We start from the raw sequence: 24,022 nt of genomic DNA, 5'->3' as shown, positions 1-24,022 counted from the left end.
GGATTTGAACTCACGCCAACCTGATTCTTAACCAGTCCATTGTTGAAAAGTCTGCCAGGAAGAAGAACAAGCTTCATGTGATTTCTTGGATTTTCAGATTCTGTTCATTTTGCTTCCCTAGATATCCTGGTGACATTAACAACAGAGATGCATCAAGAAAATATTGCTTTAAAAAGTCTTGTGAGTGCAAATCCACTGCTTGAAAAGAATTGAGCAAATAGAAAAGGTTCTCCCAGTCGTCAATGGTCTATTTATTAAAGAGCCTAGTACTGAATACCAATGAAAATACTTTCCCACCCGTTGCCCCCTTAGGTGTCCAGCTCATTAATCCCCAGCGCCGCCTTCCCTCACCACCTTCATGCTCTAATAAATGGGGGTTTTGCAAAAACCCACTGGCTGGTACTAGGCACGGCATTTTGAACGTGAAATTGGACACTTGTGGGTGCTTGAGGTTTTTAGCTCCAATTACATATTTTATCTTTTCACTCACTGGTCAGTAGCAGAGATTGCTCACAGCAAAACGCACTATGTTGTTTCCACCAGAGGACCTTTGCTTTTGCAAATTGCTTGACTTCTCGCTTTCCAAAACTTTTTAAAAGCTGTAATTATGTTACAAACATAAGATCTAGGGACACTGCTACAATAGAAAACTTTAGTACTAACAAGGCAAGATAGTCTCTAAATCCTCCCGACGACTATTTTCATCTTCCCAGGCCTATTCTTTTGAGTTTACGGAGAATACAGATTTGCCCTGCAGCAAATCCGTGTCCACGGTGCACAGTTAGCCTAACTTGGTACATCAAAATCATCCCACTACTTTCCCTGATCAGGGCCTGTGGCTTTGTTTTGCAACTTCCCCTGAATCTCAGTGATCAAATCTCTTGGAACCAAATACTGGAGAAATCTGAACGTCCTTAGCTATTGAAATGTCTTTGGTTTTGCGGATAAATATTTTCAGGTACTTGTGCACCTTGTTGTGTACGTTACCTATTACAAAGAAGAATTTTGGTATTAAATTATGTTAAGACATTTTCCCCGTCCAGATTCTGACTGCATACGATACTTGCTTGCTAGAGTAAACCAAGTTCTGTTCTTAAGCCCTCAGATCAAAGAGTCGTCAGCTTCGGATGAATCGGGTTGACGACGCTCCTGGGGAAATGTGTGGTAATCAGGGACAACCTGTTAGCAGGAAAATGTCCCAAAATAACTGGAACAACTGGGCATAACACAGGATTTTCCAGCATTGCAGTTTATTCATGTGGAGTCCCAGCCCAAGCCCAAGGCTGGGTGCTCAGGGCGTTGAGGGTGGTAGGAGGTTCCAGAAAGGCACAGATAAGGGCTAGATGCAGACGTACGAGCTTTATGAGGGCTGACTCATTTATGAAAATCGACCCCTGTTGAGTCAAGAAGTCTTAATGATCACATCCTTCTGGCTTTGCTTGGAGGAAGTCATCCAAGTCGCTCCTACCGCCACCCACCGAGCATTATTCCTCAAGCCCCAAAAGGCCTGGCTGGTGTTTGAAGACGAGATTGCTCCAGCTTCCCACTGATGATCGTAGCAGAAAAAGTGTTTGCAAAAGGGCTGATGTGAGGCACACAACCTCATTCCCTTTGGCAAAGGAGGCTTGAACAAGTAGTGCGTGGGTGCCTACAGTAGCTGCATTTGGAGAGGAGGATGGAAGAGGAATTTGAGGAGCAGGTGGCAGCAGGAGTCCAAGTTAGGGAAAGGCACTTCACGGTGGGTTGGGTTGGTGGTATTTCCTATCCCTGCTTCTGCAGAGAGGCCAGTACTTTCCTCATGTATCAAAATAGGGGTCTCAATGCACATCTACAAAAAGGGAAGTTGCCTTTGGTGGGGACCTGTGATACAGCTGATAAAGGCAGAAACGTGTTGAGAAACCAAGGAAATGCCTCCAAGGAGCAGGTCATTCACCAGTCAGCCTTCTGCTTGAGACTTTCTGAGGCTTGCCTCCAGCCCAGGACAGGCTCACATGCAACTGTCACAGACATCTCTACTCTCTCTCCCTCCCCACCCATGATCCTTCTTTGATGTGCCCATCTCAGGGAATGGCAGCCCCGTCTGCCCAGTTGCCCAGGCTGGAGACTCCTTCCCTCAGAGACTCCCCCAGCCCAGCACACATGTCAGCTGGAAGCAGAAGCAGCCTGCAGATAGCAAAACAGCATGTTGAGATATAAGGTACCGTGAGTGGTATTGTAAAGCCAGAGGAGGCATTTCACGGCGGACAGTTACAGAGTGAAAACACATTAGCTAACCCAACTTACAGGGGAATGACTCTTCCATGAACAAGGCTAAAAACACTCTCAGGCCGGGCCGGCGTCCTGATACTGGGTGGGAAGCCTGAAGAAAAGGTGAGGTGTGGAGACCTCTGACCAAACGTACAGGGAGAGAGAGAGTGCCCGGGGACGTTCTGTAGTAGAAGAGCCTCCGAAGATTTAGGGACCTGGCCTTGAAGCAGCTTGCAGTTAAGCAGGAGTTATTTATTCATTCTTTGTGCACAGTCATTCAAAAATAGCCCTGACCTAAGCTCTCAGGCACCCCAGGAACACACGAGGCATTTACCCTTAAGCTGGGCGTGTTGGTGGTGGGAGCAAGGGCACTTACCACCCAGAACAGGCTGGAACCAGCTGGGAAGGGGCCAGAGGTCCTGCAGCTTAACAGCCCATTGCCCCACCCCCACCCCCCTTCACTGCGCTCTCTCTGCCTGTCACACACACGCCCCACATCCAGCGCCTGTGTCCCAGGACAGCAGACTCCGAGTGTCCTCCGAGTGTCTGCTGTGCCACCAGCTCTGCCTCTAATGTGAATCTCCAGAGTTAGGTTCTCATGACCGCAGGAAGTGGCGTTTGAATCGCACACATTTTCCCATTATAGGCCTCTATGTCTTCATAGAACTCTACAGGAAAAACCTTCTTAAAGTTTGAGTGACTCCTCTGTTATGTACATATGTGTGTGCTCTGTGGTTAAATGGGAAGATTGCAGTTCTGGGAGATTCAGAGCTCTGATTCCAAATTCTTATGTGAACTTGGACAAATTCCTTCACCCTTTGTTTCAGTTTGCAAGGGCTACCAGAACAAAGTACCACAGGCTGGGTGGCTTACAGAGCAGAAATCAATTTTGTCACAGTGTTGGAGGCTAGAAATCCAAGATCAAAGGGTGAAAAGAGTTGGATTCTTCTAAGACCTGTCTCCCTGGACTGTGGATGGCTGCCTTCTCCCCATGCCGTTTTGTGGTCTTTTTGTGTGTTCCTGCATCCCAGGTGTGTATCCTAACCTCTTTTAAAGGACACCAGCTGGGTGGATTAGGGCCTATCCCAATGGCCTCGTTAACTTAATTGCCTCTTTAAAGGTTCTTTCTCCAAATTCAGTCACATTCTGAGGTATTGTGGGTTAGGACTTCAACATATGAATTTTTGGGAAATGCAATTCAGCCCACAACAATTTTCTTAACTTCATTTTTGCTCTTTGACGTCTGAAGAATTCCTTCAGATGAGCCAGTGACGTCTGAGGTCTTTCCCCTGCTCTACCAGTGCTGGGAATGTGTGCTGCTCTCTCATGAGATTGTAAATACTTAGATGGCACTAGTCACGTTTTCTTCCCCATCTGAAGAAAACACCCATCCCCTTCCATCCGTTGTTAGATGCTGGTACTGCCGTTGCCAAGGTCATCTGAACTGGCCCCCTATCTACCTAAGACTTTAGAATGGCAGTCAACAAACAGAGAGCACTCATAAGAGGACTGAGCCCAGCCACCCTGCAGCTGCTGTGTGGTCTGGTTCCCTGACATCACAAATATCATTTTTAATTAGGGTTCCACTTGTCGCCGACACAGACACATTAAGAGCACCATTGAAGGGAGGCAGAGGCATACCCCTGCTCTCTTTAAATCCTTGTCTTGAGAGTGTGGATCAGGAAATGCAATCCCACCCCACATCTGCTAATAGTCCCTTCCTCAGTTTAGAATCAGTGAGTGTCACCTCCTTCTGAGCTACCCTCAGAGTAGAGAGAGTGGTGGACAAGGCAGAGAAACAGCAAGCTCTCATGTTGGTGGTCAAAATAAACTCTTGGTTGAAATCATCCTTTAGGGGAAGGCTTTTCTCCACTCAGCTCCAAGTAGAGGAAGCATCCGCGTAGCTAGTGCCAGAGGCTCATGCACATACTGTCCTTGGACATTGACGTTGCTCCTTATGGCCATTTTAAAACAGCTGTACTTTGAGACATTTTTTCACATATTCAGTTTCTGGTCTGTCTCAGTGTTCCAACTGAGCAAAAAAGAGGAAGAAACAGGAAACAACTAGTTTTAGATTTTGGTTGTCCTTGAGAAATGGTACAAAGCACTTCTAGGAAATCCCCTGGAAGTCCCAGCCTGTTCAGTCCATTGCTGAGGATTTTTGTTGAATTGCAGAATTTTTTCCCACTGAGCCAAAACAAAACAAAACAAAACAACATCAACAACAAAAGTACATTCAATTTCCAGCCATTTGTCTTTTGTCAGAAAAAAATACCCTTAGCTTCGATAACTCTGGCAACTATGGGAACAGTATGGGCTTTGTTTTTAAAGAGCTAAGTCTGGAATACAAGTAATAAACTAGAAATACAAGTAAGAAGTAAGAACTCAACACCTGTTGTCTTCTAGGATGGATTATTTACTGATGTCACAGACTACACATAGTAAGCCATTTTTCTGTGGACGCTGAAAGGAGCTAAAGTGTGTTAGCTGGGTCATCCGGCACAGCTAGAATACTTACTCACTGACATCTCCAGCACTCAATACCCATCTTCACTCCACTGTCAAAATCCATTGTCTTCATTTAATAACTAAAAAAAAATCTTAAGTTAATATATTTCATTATCATTATCACTTTTAATTGTCTTATTATAAGGATTTCTTATCATAAATATGTCCTTCCTTGCAAAAGGAAGAAAATGCAATGAATAAAAACAGAAATATTTTGTTCCCTTTTCCTCATCTGTGCCTCCATGCTCACAGCACCTCTGGCTATAGGCAGAAGTGTTATTCTTCTGAAAATCTTAATTCATGGAGATTTAAAATTCTTGTTCTTTTCCTTAACCATTCTTCTTATGTGATTTTCTCTCTTCCCTGCCTCTTTCCTTTGCTCTTTCTCCCCTTCCACTCTTGCTTTCCATTTTTCTTTCATAAGTGTACTCAGTCTGCTCCATACATGATGGTAGCCAAGTTTACCTATCATTGCCATGGCCTGGTTAGAATACTTCAAATCAAGTTACTTGTAGAATCCTGACAGCAAGTACATGTCTCCATACAGCAAGGATAAATTAAAGATTAATGGGAGAAAAATATTGCTCTTTCTCTATGTCCCCAAAATAAAGGGATATTGGGCTCAAGGTTGACACAGATCATTAAGCAGGGTTTCTGCCCATAGTCATGACAGAATAAATGATATTGGCCTAGACCTCCCACTATAAACAACTAAAAAGACTGGATGAAATATGTGAAGCAAATGTTTTCAGTTATCAAAAATAGGCATCAAAGGACTGCAATCCCTGACTCTAGGGGGAAAAAATGAAGTAAACCCTACAATTGTTTCATCTTTTTATCTGGAGACAGTTTTTGAACTGTACCCAGGGAAAACCCAAGCAGAGCATGGAGGTCTCATTGAGTTGAAAGACAGAGATTAGAGTTTGGGAAGACTGACACAGCCAGAGAGTGTAGGATAAGATTCCAGAGAAAAGGGAGCTATATAGGACTCCAGAAATTTGCGTTGAAGTTCCCTTGAGTCTTTGGCTGAATACTAAGCTGCAAATATGAAGAGCAAAACTCCATATGGTCAGGAAATGGGAGCTTTAAGATGAACAATTCCTAGGCCTCATCTAGGGTAGGGAGATATTTCGGTTCTGGCCAGCCAAAGTGAAGAGAGCTTGTTAAACAACTGGAAGAGTCAGTAAAGATTTTAGAAATGAAATGCCCTCAAAAGGGCCAAACTGGATCCACTTTAACAAAGCTAAAAACAAGCCTCAGGAAGATCAAGCTAATAATCAAACAACTTAATTGCCCATCAAATCAATTCAACAGTTTTTGAAGAAAAATAAAACCCAGCATTCAACAATGTAACACACACAATGTCCAGCATTCAATAAAAATAACTAGACATGTGATGAAACAGGAAAATGTGACCCCCAATGAGGAGAAAAATCAGTCAATATTAATAGACTCAGAAATAATATACCCAGATGGTGGAATTAGCAGACAAGGACTATAAGACCAGTTATTCTAAATAAACTCAAGAATTTAAAAGAAAACAAAAATAATGAGGAAAATGACTATATTACCATCAGAAAAATATACTTCAGGACAAGGAACATTACTAGAGATCAAGAGGGACATTTCATAATGATAAAAGGGTCAATTCATCAATAAGATGTAAAAAATCTTAATAGTTATGCATCTGATAACAAAACTTCAAATTATATAAACTGGCCAATTAGGAAATAACATCTATAGCTGCTGTTTTAAATTAAAAAGGGAAATACTACATGGCTACTTGCAAGGTTGTCTTTACCACTGTGGATTTACTGAGTAAACTATCCTAGGGCATTATTAGGGAGAAAGAAAAACAGTTTAACAGATTTGGTTTTGACCTCAAGGAGCTCACAATAAGGCTGAAATACAGAACACACACACACACACAGCAATTAAAAGATTAAAAGATATGTCTCAGGGCGCCTGGGTGGCTCAGTCGTTAAGCGTCTGCCTTCAGCTCAGGGTGTGATCCCGGCGTTCTGGGATTGAGCCCCACATCAGGCTCCTCTGCTGGGAGCCTGCTTCTTCCTCTCCCACTCCCCCTGCCTGTGTTCCCTCTCTCACTGGCTGTCTCTCTCTCTGTCAAATAGGTAAATAAATAAATCTTTAAAAAAAAAAAAGATATGTCTCATGTATTTTTCCTTAAGTTCTGCCTTTCAATTTTTGAATCAAATGTGTCATTAGTTCTAGTTTCCATCTTTAGGTATTAGTTCCTGGTCTTAAAAACACTGTAGTAACTATTTAGTCATCCCTGCTATGCCCAAGTTGCTACTTGACCCTTACTTCTAGGTTCAGCTAGAACGCTCAGAATTGGGAAGCTGGTAGAGGATCATTGTCAATATTACTTAAGATGGAGATCTACTTTAGGGTCCAAATACGTCTTGCAATGAGCTGCTTCAGGCCCTCTACCCCACTTTCTACCCATTGGAAGCAAGTAGTGAGCTCTCAGTGCACTCAAATTAGGAGAATACTTTTCCAAAAAAGAAAAAAGATTAGTTCTCAGGGTGATTCACACTCATTATAGTTAATTAAACCAGTCCCACCTAAGAAGAGAAAGGAGCCACTCCTTGGGAAAAATCATTCTCAAAAATCTACTTTATACACACCATTTAATCTTTTAAACTTCAGTCATATTTCCCAAGAAAACTGCCTGGGGGTAGTGTTGGGATTAGAATGGATTATCCTTAAAAGAGCTTTTCCATAAATCCAAACTCAGCTAACAGGAAGAGCTCTTTGTTGCCTCTTAATGAATGATTGAATTTATTTATTCCAATTCTTTCCAAAAAAGATCAAAGTAGCTTACCAACAAACCTGCTGTAGATCTTAGCTGGTTCCAGAAAGGAACTGCCCAAAAGATAAGTCTCATCTAGTGTCGCCTGGGAATGTGAGCTTCTCTATGCAGCTTTCCCCAGGTTTCCCGATGGCTCCCGTCTCTTTGTAACGTGGAAAGACTATGGACTTTGGAGTCAAATAAATTGGGAAAGAATCCCAGCTTTGCCACTATAGCCTGCGTGGTCCTAGGCTGTCATGAAACATCATGGAGACTTATCTTCTTCATCTATAACATGGCTGTGTGTGCGCACACACACACACACACAAACACACATACTACAAATACTAGTTCTCTCTTCAATGCTCACCTTATACCTCTGTTATAGGCCTTAGAATTCATTACTCTTATATGACCATGTCTTAGATTTTCTGGAATATGGAAAATTGGTCACTGTTCTTACTGTTAGAATTGTACTTTTCTGCCTCACCCTCCTTAATGGAAAGGGCTGTGTCTTATTCACCTATGTCCTTATCTGGACACAGTGTCTGGCACACAGTACATGGTATTATCGGTGAATGAAACCCTCACTCTTCTTCAGAAGCACTGAATAAGCTCTCCGTTACCTTCTTTAGAGAAGAAAAAAACAAAACAAAACAAAACTTTAAAACCCCTCCAGCTTTCTCTTGTAGCTCCTTTACAGGTGAGGCCATAGTGTTCTTATGGGGTCACAGGGTGAAAAGCTTTGATGTCGAGCCCTGGGTTCAAGTTCCTGTTCTTCCACTTACTAGTTGGGTAAACTCAAGCCATCAAATAAAGTGTCAATCAAAACTACAATGAGATATCACCTCACACATTTCAGGATGGCTAAACTCAACAACACAAGAAATAGCAGATGTTGGCAAGGATGTGGAGAAGAGGGAAGACTCTTGCACTGTTGGTGGGAATGCAAACTGGTGCAGCCACTTGGGAAAGCAGTATGGAGGTTCCTCAAAAAGTTAAAAATAGAACTACCCTATGATCGATCCAGTGATTGCACTGGATTTACCCAAAGGATACAAAAGGTATTTACTCAAAGGATACAAAAATACTAATTCAAATTCAAACATACACCGCAATGTTTATAGCAGCATTATTTACAACAGCCAAATTATGGAAAGAATGCAGATGTCCATCAACTGATGAATGGATAAAGAAGATGTGGCGTGTGTAAACAATGGAATATCACTCAGCCATAAAAAAGAATGAAATCTTGCCATTTACAACAACATAGATGGAGCTAGAGAGTATTATGCTAAGTGAAATAAGTCAGAGAAAGACAAACACCTTATGATTTCATTCATGCATGGAGTTTAAGGAACAAAACAAATGAGCAAAGGGGAAAAAAGAGAGAGAGGCAAACCAAGAAACAGACTCTTAACTATAGAGAACAAATTGATGGTTAGCAGAGGGGAGTGGGGGGGTGTTAGATAGGTGATGGGGATTAAGGAGTACACTTGTTGTCATGAGCACCAGGTGTTGCATGGGAGTGCTGAATCAGTATTTTGTACACCTGAAACTAATATTTCACTGCATTTTCACTAACTAGAATTTAAATTAAAACTTAAAAAAATAAAGGAATGTGTGTACACTGGCCAGGTCAGGCCTGGCTCATGGAAAGGACACAGTGTGTTGTTTTTTCTCTGAGCTGTCCCCTACTCTTAAACAAATCACACTCTTAGATTATAAGTGATATTGTTGACGGTTGATGCTGCCTGATCCAGCTCCACATTATCACCCAGTCACTCTATTTTAAACCCTTGTCCATTTTCCTCACACTTAATTTTTCTACTTTGTTGTTTGTCTTTGCTTTCATATGGAAATAGAGCTTCGTAATTGCAGGGCTGGTTTCTGTGGAGGTCCTGGCTGTACCAACTGCATCGCAGCAAATGAAATGGATACTCCCTACCTTCCTTTCATTTTGTTCCTTAAGAGAAAACTTGAGTTAAAAAGACTGCCTGAGGAGATCCCTTGTCTCTCAAATTGCTGGTGGGCAGGGTAGGATATTGGCTCAGAGACAAATTAACTCTCGCCTGCTCTTTGAGACACCACTGTCTAGGGCTTTTGAATACATCCTTCATTTGTAACAAACAGGCTAATCACTCGTTGCAAATCAAAGAGGTTGTGAATATTTGGAGGGTTAGCATTTAACAGTTGTGAGTTTTAAAATAGGTCAAATTCCTTCATTCCTCCTTCTAGTATTTCATGGTAGAGAACAGGCAGAGAGAAACACAGAAGGGGGGGCATGAACTGGTTTGCTCTTTATTCATCGAACCCTGAGCTCACATAACGTTGCAGCCACCCAGTGTCTTCCTCCCTTCCTTCCACACAGAAAAGGTGGGACAAAATGGTTGATGATAAATGTCCAATCCCAAGGAAAATTGAGTCAGAAATTGTTCAAAGTGCCTCTGGTGTGCTGTGACTGCCCTGTTCATTGAGCAAAGGGAAAGAACCACTCTAGCTGGCTCACCAAAAAAGGCCAGTCCTTTATAGAAAAAAAAAAATGAAAGAGGTGAAAGACATAGGAGGGACAAGACAAAGTGACCTTAATTCTAGCTACCATTTACTGAACATTTGCACTGTGCCTGGCCGTTTACTTGTTGTATCTTGTTTAATTCTCTTCACAACCTAAGAGGTAGATGCCATTATGATCCCTGTTTTACAACAGAGGAAATAAGACCCAGACTAAGTGATGGGTCTGAGACTCAAATCCACATTTTCCTATTGTATTCTTCCTACCCTTGATTGCTAAGTTGAACTGACGCTCAACTGAGAAGCAACGGGTATAAAGGAAGATCACTGGACAGTGAGGAGAACCGGAGTCCTGTCATTATTTTGAGGGGGCTGAGGTGGCGAGGCACAGAGGCTGGGCAGTGGCCGTGCACAATCAATACTGCCCAGGGTTGCATGTCCCGAGCATTAGCACGGGATGCTACATGAGGACACCTAAACTGGTCTTGGGTGGAGGAGAAGGAAGTCTCTGGAAGCCTGCCACGGAGAAGGTAAGGTGCCGTCTATGTAGGAAACAGCTGTGGCAGGTCTCAGAAGCAACACAAGTCATGGGAGCTGCAAGAAATTCAGGCTTTTGAGCGCGCAGAATGCAGGGCTGGGGAGAGAGGAGGCCAGGTCTCGCAGGGCTTGGTGAGCTCTGCTTGACATCATCCTGGAGGCAATGGGAGACCCTAAAGATCATTAAGCAGTGAAATTTTTTTAAAAAGTGCTTAAAGCAAGTCGAATGCTGCAATTTTGCCTTGGGCGAGGTGGGTCTTGGTGTCATTCAATTAGAGAGAGAACACAGGAAAAAGTGCAGTGTGTTTGGACATGTGAGTTTGAGGTGTAAGCTCTCCATGTGATGTCCGGAATGGAGCTGAACTGACAGTCTCTTATTTTCCCACATAATGCAATTCTGAAAATTCTCACCAAACGAAATATGTGAGAGGCCAACATCTATATGTCTGGAGAGCTCTAAAGGAGAAGTCCTGAGACATTTGTGTTTATGATGCAATTGTAAATTTTTTTCTTTCCTTTCTAGACTGAACACAGAGTTAACTAGCTTAAGTCTAATTAGCTCTTTATTGAGGCCAAAGATTTGCCCCTTTGGGTCTGATTAGTGACTCCTATATGTGGCTCAACTCTGTGAAGTTGACGAGATCTTCACTTCGGGTTGCTAATTGTATCACTTTTATTTTTCAATTTTCCACTACCTTTTCCAAAATAATAAAGGCAAATCATGAAATCCGGGAGGAATTTGGTGACTGCCTCATAATTTGCCCTCAGATTCTAGCTGAGAGACTAGATTCTTCCGGGAGGTCCTCTCTGATGCACCTGTGAGCTGGTGCTACTTCTCATGTCCCCACAAAGCAGCACCATACCTTCCTTACGCTGTATCCCTCACACTTTACTATAACTGCTCACTTACTGCATTTTATTTTATGTTTCTTAAAGATTTTATTTATTTACTTGACAGAGAGGGAGCGAGAGAGCATAAGCAGGGGGAGCCGCAGAGGGGAGAGGTAGAAGCAGACTCCCCGCTGAGCAGGGAGCCCGACGCAGGGCTCGATTCCAGGACCCCGGGATCATGATCTGAGCCAAAGGCAAATGCTTAACCAACTGAGCCACCCAGGAACCCCTCATTTATTGCATCTTAAAATTATCTTTCTGCCACAGGCAGGAGCCCATTAGCTTTTTCTTGATTGTATTCCCAAGACTTGGCAGAGTTTTGGGTGCTCCATATGTTTGAAATGAATGAATCCTCAACTCCATGAAGTAGGTATTATCATCTCCCTTTTGAAGAGAACAAAACAAGCTCAGGTAAGTTGATATTTGTTCAAGGCCAAACACTGGTAAGTGCTTGGAACCAGGACTGCATCCAGCCCTTCTAACCTCAAAGTCTGTGCTGTCTCTCTCCTTTGACTACTAGCAACTGCTTTGATGAGTAATTTTTAACTGATTTGACTCTTCCTGAAAACAAATACACAATGCCACCAGTGAAAGGAATAGGCATATCTGCGGCAAGTGCAGACCCTGTTGGACACCTGTGGTGGCCATATGAGGAAACGGCCGGACAACTGGAAAGAGATTGACTGTGTGCCTACTCTCTGCTCTGTAGTCTGGCTCTACTGCTTCAACCTGTGACCGAGATGGTAAATGATGTTCCCGGGAAGTTGCACTAGGTAATATGGTCCATATGCATGCCCCATAAAGGATTTTTTGACATTTAGAAACTCTCAAAATGTGCTATGTAATATAAGCCCACGAAGAGTAGAAAGGAGAATAGGAATTAATCTGGAAGGTCTTGTGGATCAGGATATCCGTGTGGCTCCCTCCTTTACCTGCTTCAGTCTTTGTTCGAATGTGCTCTTCTGAAGGAGGCTGTCCTGGTCACCCTCTAAACCTTGACATCCTCTACTTCCTTCTGTGCCTTGTCTTCTGCCTGGCATTTATCACCATCTAATGAAGATTTCATTTTGCCAAAGATATTTATTTTGTTTATTGTCAGTTCTTTCCACTAGAATGTAAGACCAACAAGGCCAGAGGGCGGAAATGTCCATCTGTTTCATTCTCTGCCATTTTCCCAATGCCTAGAATAGTGCCTGAGACAAAGTAGGTGCTCAGTAAACAGTTACTGACTTACCTGTGTTCATCACACTATCAACAATATTTTGAAAGCCATCACTAAGTTCAAAGGGCAGTGATAGTAATAGTAATGAGGAGAGGATAACTCCTTCCTGCCTGGAGGGTGAGAAAATCCACGGGATTTGGTTTCAACTGACATTACAGTGTCTTGGTCCATTGGGGCTGCTATAACAATACCATAGACTAGGTAGCTTATAACAATAGACACTTTTTTCTCACAGTTCTGGAGGCTGAAGTCCGAGATCAAGGTGCTGGCAAATTTGGTGTCTAGTTAGGAAAAGCCTCTGGCTCAGAGAAGGCCATTTTTTTCCCCTGTGTCCCACTCTTAATCTTGGGGTTAGGATTTCAACATATGAATTTTGGGGGAAGACAAATATTTAAACTTAAACATAGCACTCAGCCTTCAAAGGGTGTTCTGATATACTTCTTAAGATCTGTGAACATAAAGCAAGCTTATGATGGAGACTTTCGCTTTCTTCCCAAAGAAAATCTGACCTGAAACTTTTTTCCTCCTTTGTGAGAGAAGTCATACCTCTCTGCTTACAAGAACCAGCCTAAGTGTGGCAAAAACAAATTCCATGGGACACTGTCAATGCCATCTTGGTGGAGAGAAGACATCTTGCATTGGTTTCTAAAAGCCATGAAGTTGAGCTGAACTGGAATTGAAAATACAATCTAAGAATGACAGCTCTTGGACCATAGGAGCAGAAAATTCCTCAGCAGAAGAAAATTTCCACCTTGTTCCTGTTCTTTGGGATCTCTTGTTGCCTAGGTTGTTAATTTTTAGCTGTAAGTCTGGTATGGAAGTGTGTGTGGGTTTGGGTGGTAGAAGGTCTGCACAGAGCTCGTTCACCCCAGATTACTTATGTGTATATTGCCCGAAAAGTAAGTGGTTATAATAAATTGTTACCAGATTTATATATGCACATGAAATGTGACTGCTGGCATGATTGGTCTGTTGTGTGGGTGCTGAACCTTTGCTTTCTATCCAGTCCTGAAAAAGTCATTTCAATCCTGAGAACAATGAAAACCTTCATTTCCCAAATTAGACAATCTATTCCTTAAACACACACACACACAGAGCAAACAAAACAGATGCCATCATTTCCAGGCCCTCCAGAAACTGAATTCTATTTCCCTAGTAGTTATTTGCCACTTTGAGCCTGGGAGGAAAAACACCCTTCTCCTGGCAGGTTTCAGGCTGGCTGCTCCAGGCCCTGGGGCACCCATCATCAGGAGGAGAAGCTGCTGCAAGACCCCACCTTTGCTGGCACCTGATTCTTGGGGTGATAAGAATAAGGATGAATGGTCTGAGTACACATCATTGGCTAGATGCTGTCCTCTGTGCTTTAGGTATTCTCTCATCTGTTCTTCACAATCATTCCAAGGTAGGGGTTAGATAATGTGCTTTTACAGCGAGGAAACTGAGGAAAGGAACTTCCCAAGGTCACATGGTCAAGAAACTAGAATTTTCATCTAGGCCGTCAGACTGCAGAACTTGGGTTCTAAACCTTGATATTAGGCTGCCTTTCATCCTTATTTTCAGATAGGCCACATTTCTAACATTTCTTTTTAGAGGTACATTCCTTTATTAATAAGGGGGATCTTGGCCAAAACATAAAAGTAATGAAGATAGAAGTGGAGGTGTTCTGACTGCAGTGGGAATGGGAGTGGGTGGGCTGTGTCCCTGGATCCTTCGCTCCGCTATCGTTAACTCTGCCCTCCTGGTTCCTACACACACATCGGTCTTCTGAAGCCACCTTTCATCAGCTTCAGTTTCTCCTCCCTCTAGGAGGTCCTTACTATTAGCCAATCCTCATTATTCATGGACTCGGTATTTGTAAATTTGCCGAACCGCTACGATATTTTTGTAAAGCCAGAATCACTACCTGTGGGCCGTCCTGGTATTCGCGGACATGTACGGAACACTGAAGAGTTTGTTGCCCAGCACGCATGTCCCCAGCAGAGGTGGGGAATGCTGATGGGTTGCCTTCTTGTTTCAGGGACTATAAACAAAGTTTTTTTGGGGGGGTAGGTTTATTTAGTGCCATGTTTTCCAAATTTTTGTGCCCTTTTTCAAAAAAAATATTTATTTGACAGAGAGAGCACAAGCAAGGGGAGCGGCAGGCAGAGGCAGAGGGAGAAGCAGGGTTCCTGCTGAGCAGGGAGCCTGACGCAGGGGTTCCATCTCAGGGCCCTGGGATCACGACTCGAATGGAAGGCAGATGCTTAACTGACTAAACCACCCAGGGGCCCCTCAAAATTTTGTGCTTTTTGTTGGTGATTGCTGTTTAAAAAGCCCCAAAACATAGTGCTGCCATGCTAATGTTCCTGGGGCAAGAAGCCTGTGCTGTGCCTCCCGGAGAAAACACATGTTAGCCGAGCTTCATCCAGGCATGAGATACAGCGCGATAGGCTGTGAGGTCAATGTTAATGAGCCAACTATATTAAATATATATAGAAAATATACATGTTAAATAAGGTACCTTTTAACAGAAACACACATAAAACAAGGTTATGTATTGATTGACTGACTAAAATGCTGTGACCAGACCAACTCCGTATTCCCCCTAGCAGTCCCCAGCAACCTCTAATACAGTGTTGGTGGCGACTTTCTGCAATGCAACTACCATGAATAATGAGAAATGACTGTAGTTATTTATTGAGAGCCTTCTATAGGCCAAATTAACTCTAGTTCTCAACAGCTCTGAAGACGAAGTATCATCTCTAATTTATAGATGGTAAAACTCAGGCCTAAATAATTTGGCAATGTCATTAAGCTAGAGGGAGGTAAGCTAAGGCTGGATAGCATATGCCTCCTCTGTTCCCTTTCCCTTTTGCTCACTTCATTTCTGAACAAATCCCAGGATGCCATATTGTGCAATTCAGCCATATCTATGTCCCTGACTCCCATTGGATTTCTTTTCCATTGAGTTGGACACAGTACTTCCCCAAAGCTTCTCTCTGCTCTACAGCCACACAAATAGAAACCTCCTTATTGATTCTGGGATAATTTTTTTTTAGCCAAAGTGGTCTATTAAAAAGTTCCTGAGGGAGTTTCTCACCATGTTTCCTTGCCAGCCATCTTGTGAGGTTCTAGGTGGCTGGCTTGTGAGAATGGAGGTTACTGTGTCTCCCTGCTCCACAGTGCTGGGGGCTACCGCCGTGACACTATCCTGTCATTCAGCTCTGCTGAGGTTCCCTGCTGGCCTTCCTTACTTTCCTTTGGCTACTATCCACTGTCCCAGCCCCTTGCTTGCTGTCTATGATCTCCCTCCAACTGTCACTCCAGGAAAGCAGCCATCTACTTGTGGGGGGCAAGGCCAGATGCTGGTTGTGGCAGCAGGTGAACAAGATGTGCTCCCAGCTTGGGGTCTCCTCTTGGCTTCGCATGGTGTCCTCATTATCAATGAGCAGGTCCCCCAAGACCACTGTCCTGTCCCTCATCAGGATATCGCAATCCACAAACTGAGGCCCCAGGTGATTCTCCATTCAGCAGTACTTCTCCCCACACAGTAATTCATACTTCATCAGAGGGCTGGTGCAGTTAAAGACCTCAGTGTCCTGGCAAGTTGTTCATATCCTGCATGGCTTCCAAGGCTCCAGGGATTGGTTCCAAGTCTAGGAAAACGCCTTGGGCTTCATACACACTGGCTGCTTTGTCTGCTGGGTCCAGCCACAGGTCAGTACTGCTCTCAGTCGAGGGAATCCAAGTTGCATTTCCAGTGCCATGTGCGGGTCCCCTAGGAGGCTGCAGCAGAAGCCCCACAGGAGGCTGGCCTCCTGTCCATGGACACTGTCCATGTCCACCAGCACCCACATGGGCCATGGGTGCCAGGCCTGGGAGGCCAGGGAGGCTGGCGTGGGGGCTGGGATAATTGTATAGAGAGCCACATGTTTGATGCTCCAGCCACATTCTCCTCTTTTGTCCACATCTTGCTTCTGGCAGCTACTGGGGTTTAAATTTCCAGGCAGAGAAAAAATATCTTTTAGTAGGAAAAAAGACAAAGAATGGAGATGGTGTGAACTTAGAGAAGCAAGAGCAAAATAGATAAGGGTGGAGAGAGAACAGGCAGCATTACCTGTTCAGAAGATGCTGTGGGAGCAAAGGGATAGACCAAGGATGGGAACCCAGAGGAGTAGACCCTGAGATGCACATGTAATTGTTTATATTTTTAAATCATCTTCATGTCTAAGATCTCATTTAACATATCACAGCCGTGCTGTGTATGCAGAGGACACATTTTTTTCTACTTTACTGATGAGAAAACTGAGGCATGAAAAGCTGTAGCAATTTACTCTAGGTCACAAAATTCCATTTTATTCCATGTTCAGAATAGATTATATCACACAGCAAAATTCAGAAGTTGCTTTCCTGGTATTTTAAATTTTAAACCAGTATCATGAACAGTCTATTAGGAAGGAAAGATATTTTCCTTTATTTTATACTTTAACCATATGGCTATTACAATATTTTTTTTACTTAACCACAATTTCTCTAAATTTCATTGTTCGTGTTGAAGCATTTGACTAAAATATAGCAAAACTACTGTGCCTTTCAAGGGGGTCAAAATGTTTTCTGTGGATGGAAACGTGTCATGTGAATAAAGATGAAAGCAGCTTTGTTGTACTCCTCTTCTGGGAATCTTTTTAGGGATATTACTAAAGTCAAGAATAGATCAGAAATGAAGAAAAGATGGGAATAAAAGAATAGCTTTCATGGAAAATTGAAATCATTCCTTTTAAAGTTCACAATTTCCACCCTGATGATAGATCCCCAGCCTTGCAGGATGGGTTCTTCCCAGATATAAAGGTGACAGCCACGAGAGGATTTTGATGCAACTGTGATTGATGTCAGCAGGTCCAGACAGTGATACTTTATTACAAATTTAATGGACATTTATTAAGCTGATTCAATGGGACCAGCCCTGGGCTAGATGGGGCTGGGAGATACAAAAGGAAGATACAATCTATGAAGGTTTGGGGGGCCAGTTAGGGATCGAAATTCCACTGATTTGAGTTGTTGCACACTCATTCCATGCTAGGTGCTCTCAACAGCATCATTTTGTGTCTGCCTCCCACAAGCCCTGACTGGAACAGCATGATTCTCCCTAATGCAAGATGAGGAGGATATGTGGAGAGATTCGAGGACTTCCCCAGGGACGAGGCGGCTGCCCCAGGCCTTTTGTATTGAACTAAAAAGCTTTTGTCACTCACGCAGACAGGAAATAGCTAGAGAATAATGGAGTCACAGCCTAAAGTTGGGACACGTGTCTAAGATGCAGATTTATGCTTTCATCCATGATAAAGGAATTCGGTCTGAGAGCCAGACCCTTGTGGGCCAGTGTTACCTCCTATGCTTCATAGAGAGGACAAAACATGAACATTTCAGCGCTTCTTTGATAAGTGAAGTGGTTGTGGAAATATTTGCAAGGAGGAAACACCTTTTTAGTAGAAAAGTTTCTTTGGCTAGTTAACAGAACTTTTTCTTTCTTGGGTTAAATGTAGTTGCTTCTATTATATTCTGAAGCATCTGGCTCTCCCGGTAGAGACATGTGAGCACTGCCATGGGCCTGGAATGTCTCAAGAGGGTAAGAATAGCCCACAATGAGAGATGACTCCTGCTGTCTTCTGGTCACTGCAGTTGTCAAGAACGCTTTGCCTCAGAGGCAAACAGCTCAGGGCTGTCTCAGCTCGGAGACAGAAAAACCTACCTTCCATTCCTGGGCTCAAAACTTTCCTTTTTTATCTGCAGCTCTCACCTTTAAGTCTTTTGTTGCAAAGATACATTTATTCCTCGAAGATTTTCCACCTTCTCGGAGAGCACAGGCTTCCCATGTCTCCAGCAACCTTGAGTCTGCGACACTCAGGAAACATGGAACGTTTGGACCTGCTCGGATTCCTTCTCATCACCATCAACTGCAACATGACCATTGTGGGTGAGTATAGGAAACAGCTCCAAAGCTCTTGTGTTTTTGTTTTCATCACTTTGCCTGGCCCGTTTGTTGCTGGAAGAAAGAGAGCTGAGTGCTCAAGCTTTCTTTTAATTGCTCCCCAGTTCCACTATCATTTAAGGAAGTCTTGGATGTGAGTGTTTTCTCCTGGGGGCTGTTCTCACTGGCATTTGGGTGCTGAACCTGAAGACTGAAGCAAGCAGAAGGAATATCTCTTCTCTGGCTACCTGATTGGGAGAAGGAAAAATACAGTAAAAATTAAAGAGAAATTAGTGCCTTGATTACACTTCCTTCTTGTTCATCTTTTCCTTGAAGCTTAATTTGTAAGGATTAGTCATTTCTCTTGTGCACTTTAAGCCAAATCCAAATTTTTGTTTATGTTTTTAAGAAGTAATAATTATTTCTGTGTTTGATGCAGACATGAAAAATTTTTAGAAAAGTATGGGTGTCCTAGAAAAAAGACTTGAGACAGGGTGCCTGGGTGGCTCAGTCAGTTGAGTGTCTGCCTTGGGTTCAGGTCACGATCCCAGTATTCTGGGATCCAGTCCTGCATCAGGATCCCTGCTTCCCGGGAGCCTGCTCCTCCCTCTCCCTCTGCCTGCTGTGCCCCTTGCTTGTGCTCTCTCTCTCTCTATCTCTGTCAAAATAAATAAATAAAAATTTTTAAAAAGGCTTGAGAAAAGGATTAAAATACACCTATGAAGTGGTTGATATTTTTTTTACTCATTATTTTGTAGAATTTAAACAAAATCAACTTGGTCTTTCAAGTTTGAGTCAATGATGTGATCACATAATTCTATTCTTTGAGCTTAACTGCCTTCCTTTATAATAGAGTTTTGTTTTTCTGATGTCGGGTGATGTTTTCTGTATCATGTCATAAAACAAAATATTTGCAGATTATTTTAACTGAGTCTTAGACGTGTTCCAAAAGAGTTAGCCTGTGACATGAAAATAGGACTTTGATGTTATTTTTATTTCCTAGGTTGGTCTCATTTATTCATGATAAATTGAAGAAAGAGGAACCTCATTATTTCATAATAACTGTAATAGAGGAAAAGGAATTCTGAATCATTGAAAAACCTGAAAAGTTGAATGTCGTTAAGGAAATTTGATTTCAAGGACCATAAAGCAACAATTAAATAAAGATCTTCTAGACCAAAATAAAGACGACTGAACTATAATTAGCAGCTTGTATTTGCTGTACACAGCTACACAAATGTGCTAACATTCTTTAGAAAGCTTATTATCTGCAGAGAGTAAGAGCTTATTTACATCATTAATTTGCTCAGCTCAACTTTCTTTCTAGAACTTTCAGTCCAGGAGACATGACCAAAAGTCTGAACTACTGGAGTCAGATCAAACATCTTTAGTCTCTAATGCTTCTTTAGAATCTGTCAGTCTCAAAGCATTTTACAAACAGCTAGTTCAGCACAGGGTCTGACACACTGTGCGGCCTCCGTAAATATCTGGCAGAGGAGCGAACTAGCTAGCCCACGCTGTCGCGGGGACTACCATCCATGCTTACTGACTTCTCAGGCCTGCAGTCTCACCCCTGCAAATCCTTAAAAACTGTTGCTGGAAGGGAGTATGTTGGCATGCTGGTGACGGTGCCCTTGCTGCTTGCTCCTTTCTAGGGAAGCTCTGGCTTATCTTCATGCTGCTGCTGAGGATGGCGGTGATCGTCTTGGCAGGCTCCCCCGTCTACCAGGATGAGCAGGAGAGGTTTGTGTGTAACACTCTGCAGCCGGGATGCGCCAACGTCTGCTACGACATCTTCTCCCCGGTGTCCCACCTGCGGTTCTGGCTGATCCAGAGCGTGTCTGTCCTCCTCCCTTCTGCCGTTTTCAGTGTCTATGTGCTGCACAGAGGGGCCGTGCTCGCCGCCCGCGGACTCTGCGGACCCGACGGCGGTCGCACCGGCCCTGATCCCTGTGACCGGAGCCCTGGGGACGGGCGCAGTCCTCTGCCCTGCAGGGAGCCGCGCCACCTGACCGTGCCGGACTTCTCCTCCGGCTACATCGTCCACCTCTTTCTTCGGATGCTGACCGAGGCAGCTTTCGGTGCCTCGCATTACCTCCTCTTTGGATTCTTGGTGCCCAAGAGTTTCTCTTGCGCCCACTCTCCCTGCACCGGCGTGGTGGACTGTTACGTCTCCCGGCCCACGGAGAAGTCCATTATGATGCTTTTCATGTGGGCGGTCAGTGCGCTGTCCCTGCTGCTCAGCGGGGCTGACCTCGTGTGCAGCATGCGGGGGAGGGCAAGCGGGGGCCGGAGCCCCTCCCGGGATGCCCCTGGCCGCGCCGCCCTCTGCCAGAGCCCGGGCGCTAGGCCGGGTCAGACGGCGGGCATCGGGGGATGGCTGGAGGAGGGGGCGCCCATCCACCCCAACCTGTGGACTGGCGGGGAGGCTGCCGACAGCCCCAGTGGCAAGTCGGCTGTGTCGGGTCGGGTGGGGCTCCCGGACGAGGACGAGAGCGAGGTGCTGTCCTCTGCCAGCGACAAGCTGGCCTCGGCTTGCAAGGAGCCCGGGGGTAGGCCGCACAGAGAGGCCCCCCAGGACCCCGGGGGCGAGGGTCCCACAAGGTCAGAGGAGCACCCCTCAGCGCCTCGGAGCCGCCTGGCCCGGCGCTACCCGTCCGGTCCTCTACAGCTCCCCGACGGGCTCGCCAGCTCCAGATCCAGAAAGTCTGAGTGGGTCTGAACACGGAAAGCCGGGCGGCTCCGAGGTGCCCTGTCCGGTCCAAACGCAGACGCGCCCGCGAAGGTGCAGACTCACTTTGGCCCGTGTGAAAGCTTACGGACCAGCTTCCCGGAGAACATCAACAGGCAGAAGGCGAGCTGGCATGGGACACATGGACTTCATGGGAGACTAATGTCCTCGACATACAGATTTACTTTAGATAACAATTTCTCTTGACCAAAGGACTTGACATTGTGCTTTTGACAATGTGACTGGAAGCTAAAATGATTAATTGGAGAGTGTCAGGCGTGGGATGATGCTACACTCTGTTTTTTTTTTACCATAGTATGTGCTTAATTAAAGCATGTTGTCTTACATTAATAGAGCTCATTTATGTTTTAATGTTTTCTGGTGAGCAATTATGAAGGGTTTTTTTTGTTTTTGTTTTTGTGTGTTTTTCCGTTTGAATAAAAGAGGCATCTGATATGCATGTTATCAATAGAGAGACATTAGTTTAACTTCTGATGTCTTTAATAAAATTAATCGTGATGGAATTGTAATATCACACCTCATAGTGTTGTACGAGAAATGACAAATGCAGAAAATCTGGCTCCTAAACAATTGGGGATTTGAGGGGAGGCCTCTGAGGTGGTTTTTGCTGCCAGTATAAGGTGCCGGGGTGGGATGGGTCCCCCACATGCTTGCTGTTGCCTCGTGTCTGCTGAGGGGCTGCTCTTCGCTGACTTGAGGGAGCACATTTTTGTTTGTTTTATTTTTTATTTTGCACTGAAGTATAGTTGCCATAGAGGAAACATTCGTGCTGTTGGTGAGTGGAGCTAGAGTTGTTACACACATTCTAGTCTGGGTTTCGTCTGTGTCTTGTAGAGAGCTGTACAGGTAAGGTGGCCCTGAGAGGCTTCGTGTTCCAGGGGAGCACAGGAGAACCCCTGTTAGTGTTGTGGTCTCACAGTCCTTGTTCGTGGTTTTGGCTGTGCACTAGAAACAGGAAACTCCCTCATATCTGGAGATGAGCTTCACATAAGCACTTCTCTGCATGTCTTGGTGGCTCTGGTTTGGGTCTAGGAGCTGCCCAAGGTAGAGGTGACTTTGTGAGAGATTCAGGGTTACCTTTAACTGCCACATAGATGGGCACAGTGTAGCAGAAAGAGCTGCCATGGGACAGGACGCACCTGCTTACCTTATCAAGAGAGGAGGAAGAGCCATCTGGGCGTACTTCCAGAATGGATGAATAGCCTCTGGTCTCCAAACACAAAGTGGCTAAGGACAGGGAATTGCCCTTCATTCCAGCAGAGAATAAAAAGGCGAACCGGTGCACTCATGAAACCAATGGACACTTTTAACTGTTCTAAAGAAGACTTTGACAATGACAAACCTGCCAGGATGGAGAATAAATCTATGGGATTTGCTTGGTAAATCTATGGGATGTTAAAGCAGTTGGTTAAAACTTAAATAGTCCAAAATTGGTTCTGGCATAAAAATATTTGAATAAATGTGCCTATTTTTAACATATGCAGTGAATCTCTCTTGCTCCTCCATTCATTGAAAACAGCGAGCCATGACTCAGACCCCTTTCTTTGATACTTAGATCAATGTCTAGCACATAGCAAGTGCTCAATAAATGTGACTTTTTGAGTCTAATATTCCTAAAGCGTTCAGGGGAAAATTTGGTTCTTGTCCCTTGCAGCATGCAGTTCTGGCGGACCTCCCAAGGTTAGGTATTGTCTTAGAGATATAAAAAATGTCTAGTGTTTCATTACTATTTAAAAATAAGTTCCACAGGTCTCTCAAGCCCCCAGTATTAGCCTTGATAATATTGAGTGACGAAATCAACTCAACACATGGTAGTGTGTGTCCATGCAGGGTGCCTGGACAACAGCTGGGAAAACAAGGTAGCAGGGGCTGTGCCGGGGTTTCCTCTTGGCTGTGTCCCCAGAGAGAACTGGGCAGAGTGTGTCTGTGTTCCTTCTCCTGCTGGAGTTTATGCTCAGGTTTGGGTTTGCAAACAAGTGTGATTTTATTTGGGTGGCACTGGGAAAGGCTGCTTTTGCCTCTCTGCTGATGTCCAAAATCCTGCTATTGGAGAACCAGAGCCTTGAGGTTTCATGGAAAACCGTAAATACTATTCAGAGCAATGGGTGCCAAGAGATAAGGGGAGAGGTAAGGAGCGAAGGGTAGGACATCTGGGTTCTCATTCCATGTCACCATTACCTGGCAGGTCACTTCATCCCTCTGGGCCTCAGTTTCTTTCTCTGAGTGAAGAGGAACCTAGACTAGATGATTCCTTAGTGCTCTACATATTTGGAAATTTCCCAATGCCATGTGCCATGTAGAGCTGTCATTTTAATATTAACAAGGGTTAATTCATTAGACCCTTCCATTGCTAACTGCCTAAGCATGGGTTTTGATAAGATGAGAATGATGGTAAGATCAGGACAGGACGAGTCTCAGAGGAGGGGAAGCTTAGCAGGGACGTTAGCTCAGATCCTTGGACGTACTGGGGCTAGAGAGAAGAAAAAGGAGGGGACAAGTCTGAAGAGAACTGACTGAATAGGGCCTAGAATGCAAATCCCTCAAACTTTGGGACTGTCCTTTTATTTGAGGTCATTTTAAATAAGAAAGGATCTT

At 44.1% G+C, this 24,022-nt stretch overlaps 1 protein-coding gene across 1 annotated transcript; it reads left to right on the top strand.

Moving 5' to 3' along the window:
• Window positions 1-18,177: 18,177 nt before the first annotated feature.
• On the top strand, window positions 18,178-22,391 carry GJD4 (gap junction protein delta 4). Its single transcript, XM_008683950.2, has 2 exons — window positions 18,178-18,681; window positions 20,331-22,391. Exons 1-2 carry the CDS (start codon window positions 18,357-18,359, stop codon window positions 21,395-21,397), a joined length of 1,392 nt encoding a protein of 463 aa, XP_008682172.2. The 5' UTR covers window positions 18,178-18,356; the 3' UTR covers window positions 21,398-22,391.
• The last annotated feature ends 1,631 nt before the right edge of the window (window positions 22,392-24,022 follow it).

Source organism: Ursus maritimus, unplaced genomic scaffold (assembly GCF_017311325.1).
Source record: "Ursus maritimus isolate PB19 unplaced genomic scaffold, ASM1731132v1 scaffold_31, whole genome shotgun sequence".
Classification (NCBI taxonomy): Eukaryota; Metazoa; Chordata; class Mammalia; order Carnivora; family Ursidae; genus Ursus; species Ursus maritimus.
Note: the sequence above shows the minus strand (reverse complement) of the source record. Positions and strands in the feature narration are given on the sequence as shown.

What these genes read in the sequence shown, in the direction of transcription:
- GJD4 (XM_008683950.2), top strand. Translation starts at nt 18,357, where the DNA reads ATGACTCCTGCTGTCTTCTGGTCACTGCAGTTGTCAAGAACGCTTTGC. An exon ending in CTGCAACATGACCATTGTGG is followed by an intron (nt 18,682 to 20,330) that starts GTGAGTATAGGA and finishes GCTCCTTTCTAG; the next exon opens with GGAAGCTCTGGCTTATCTTC.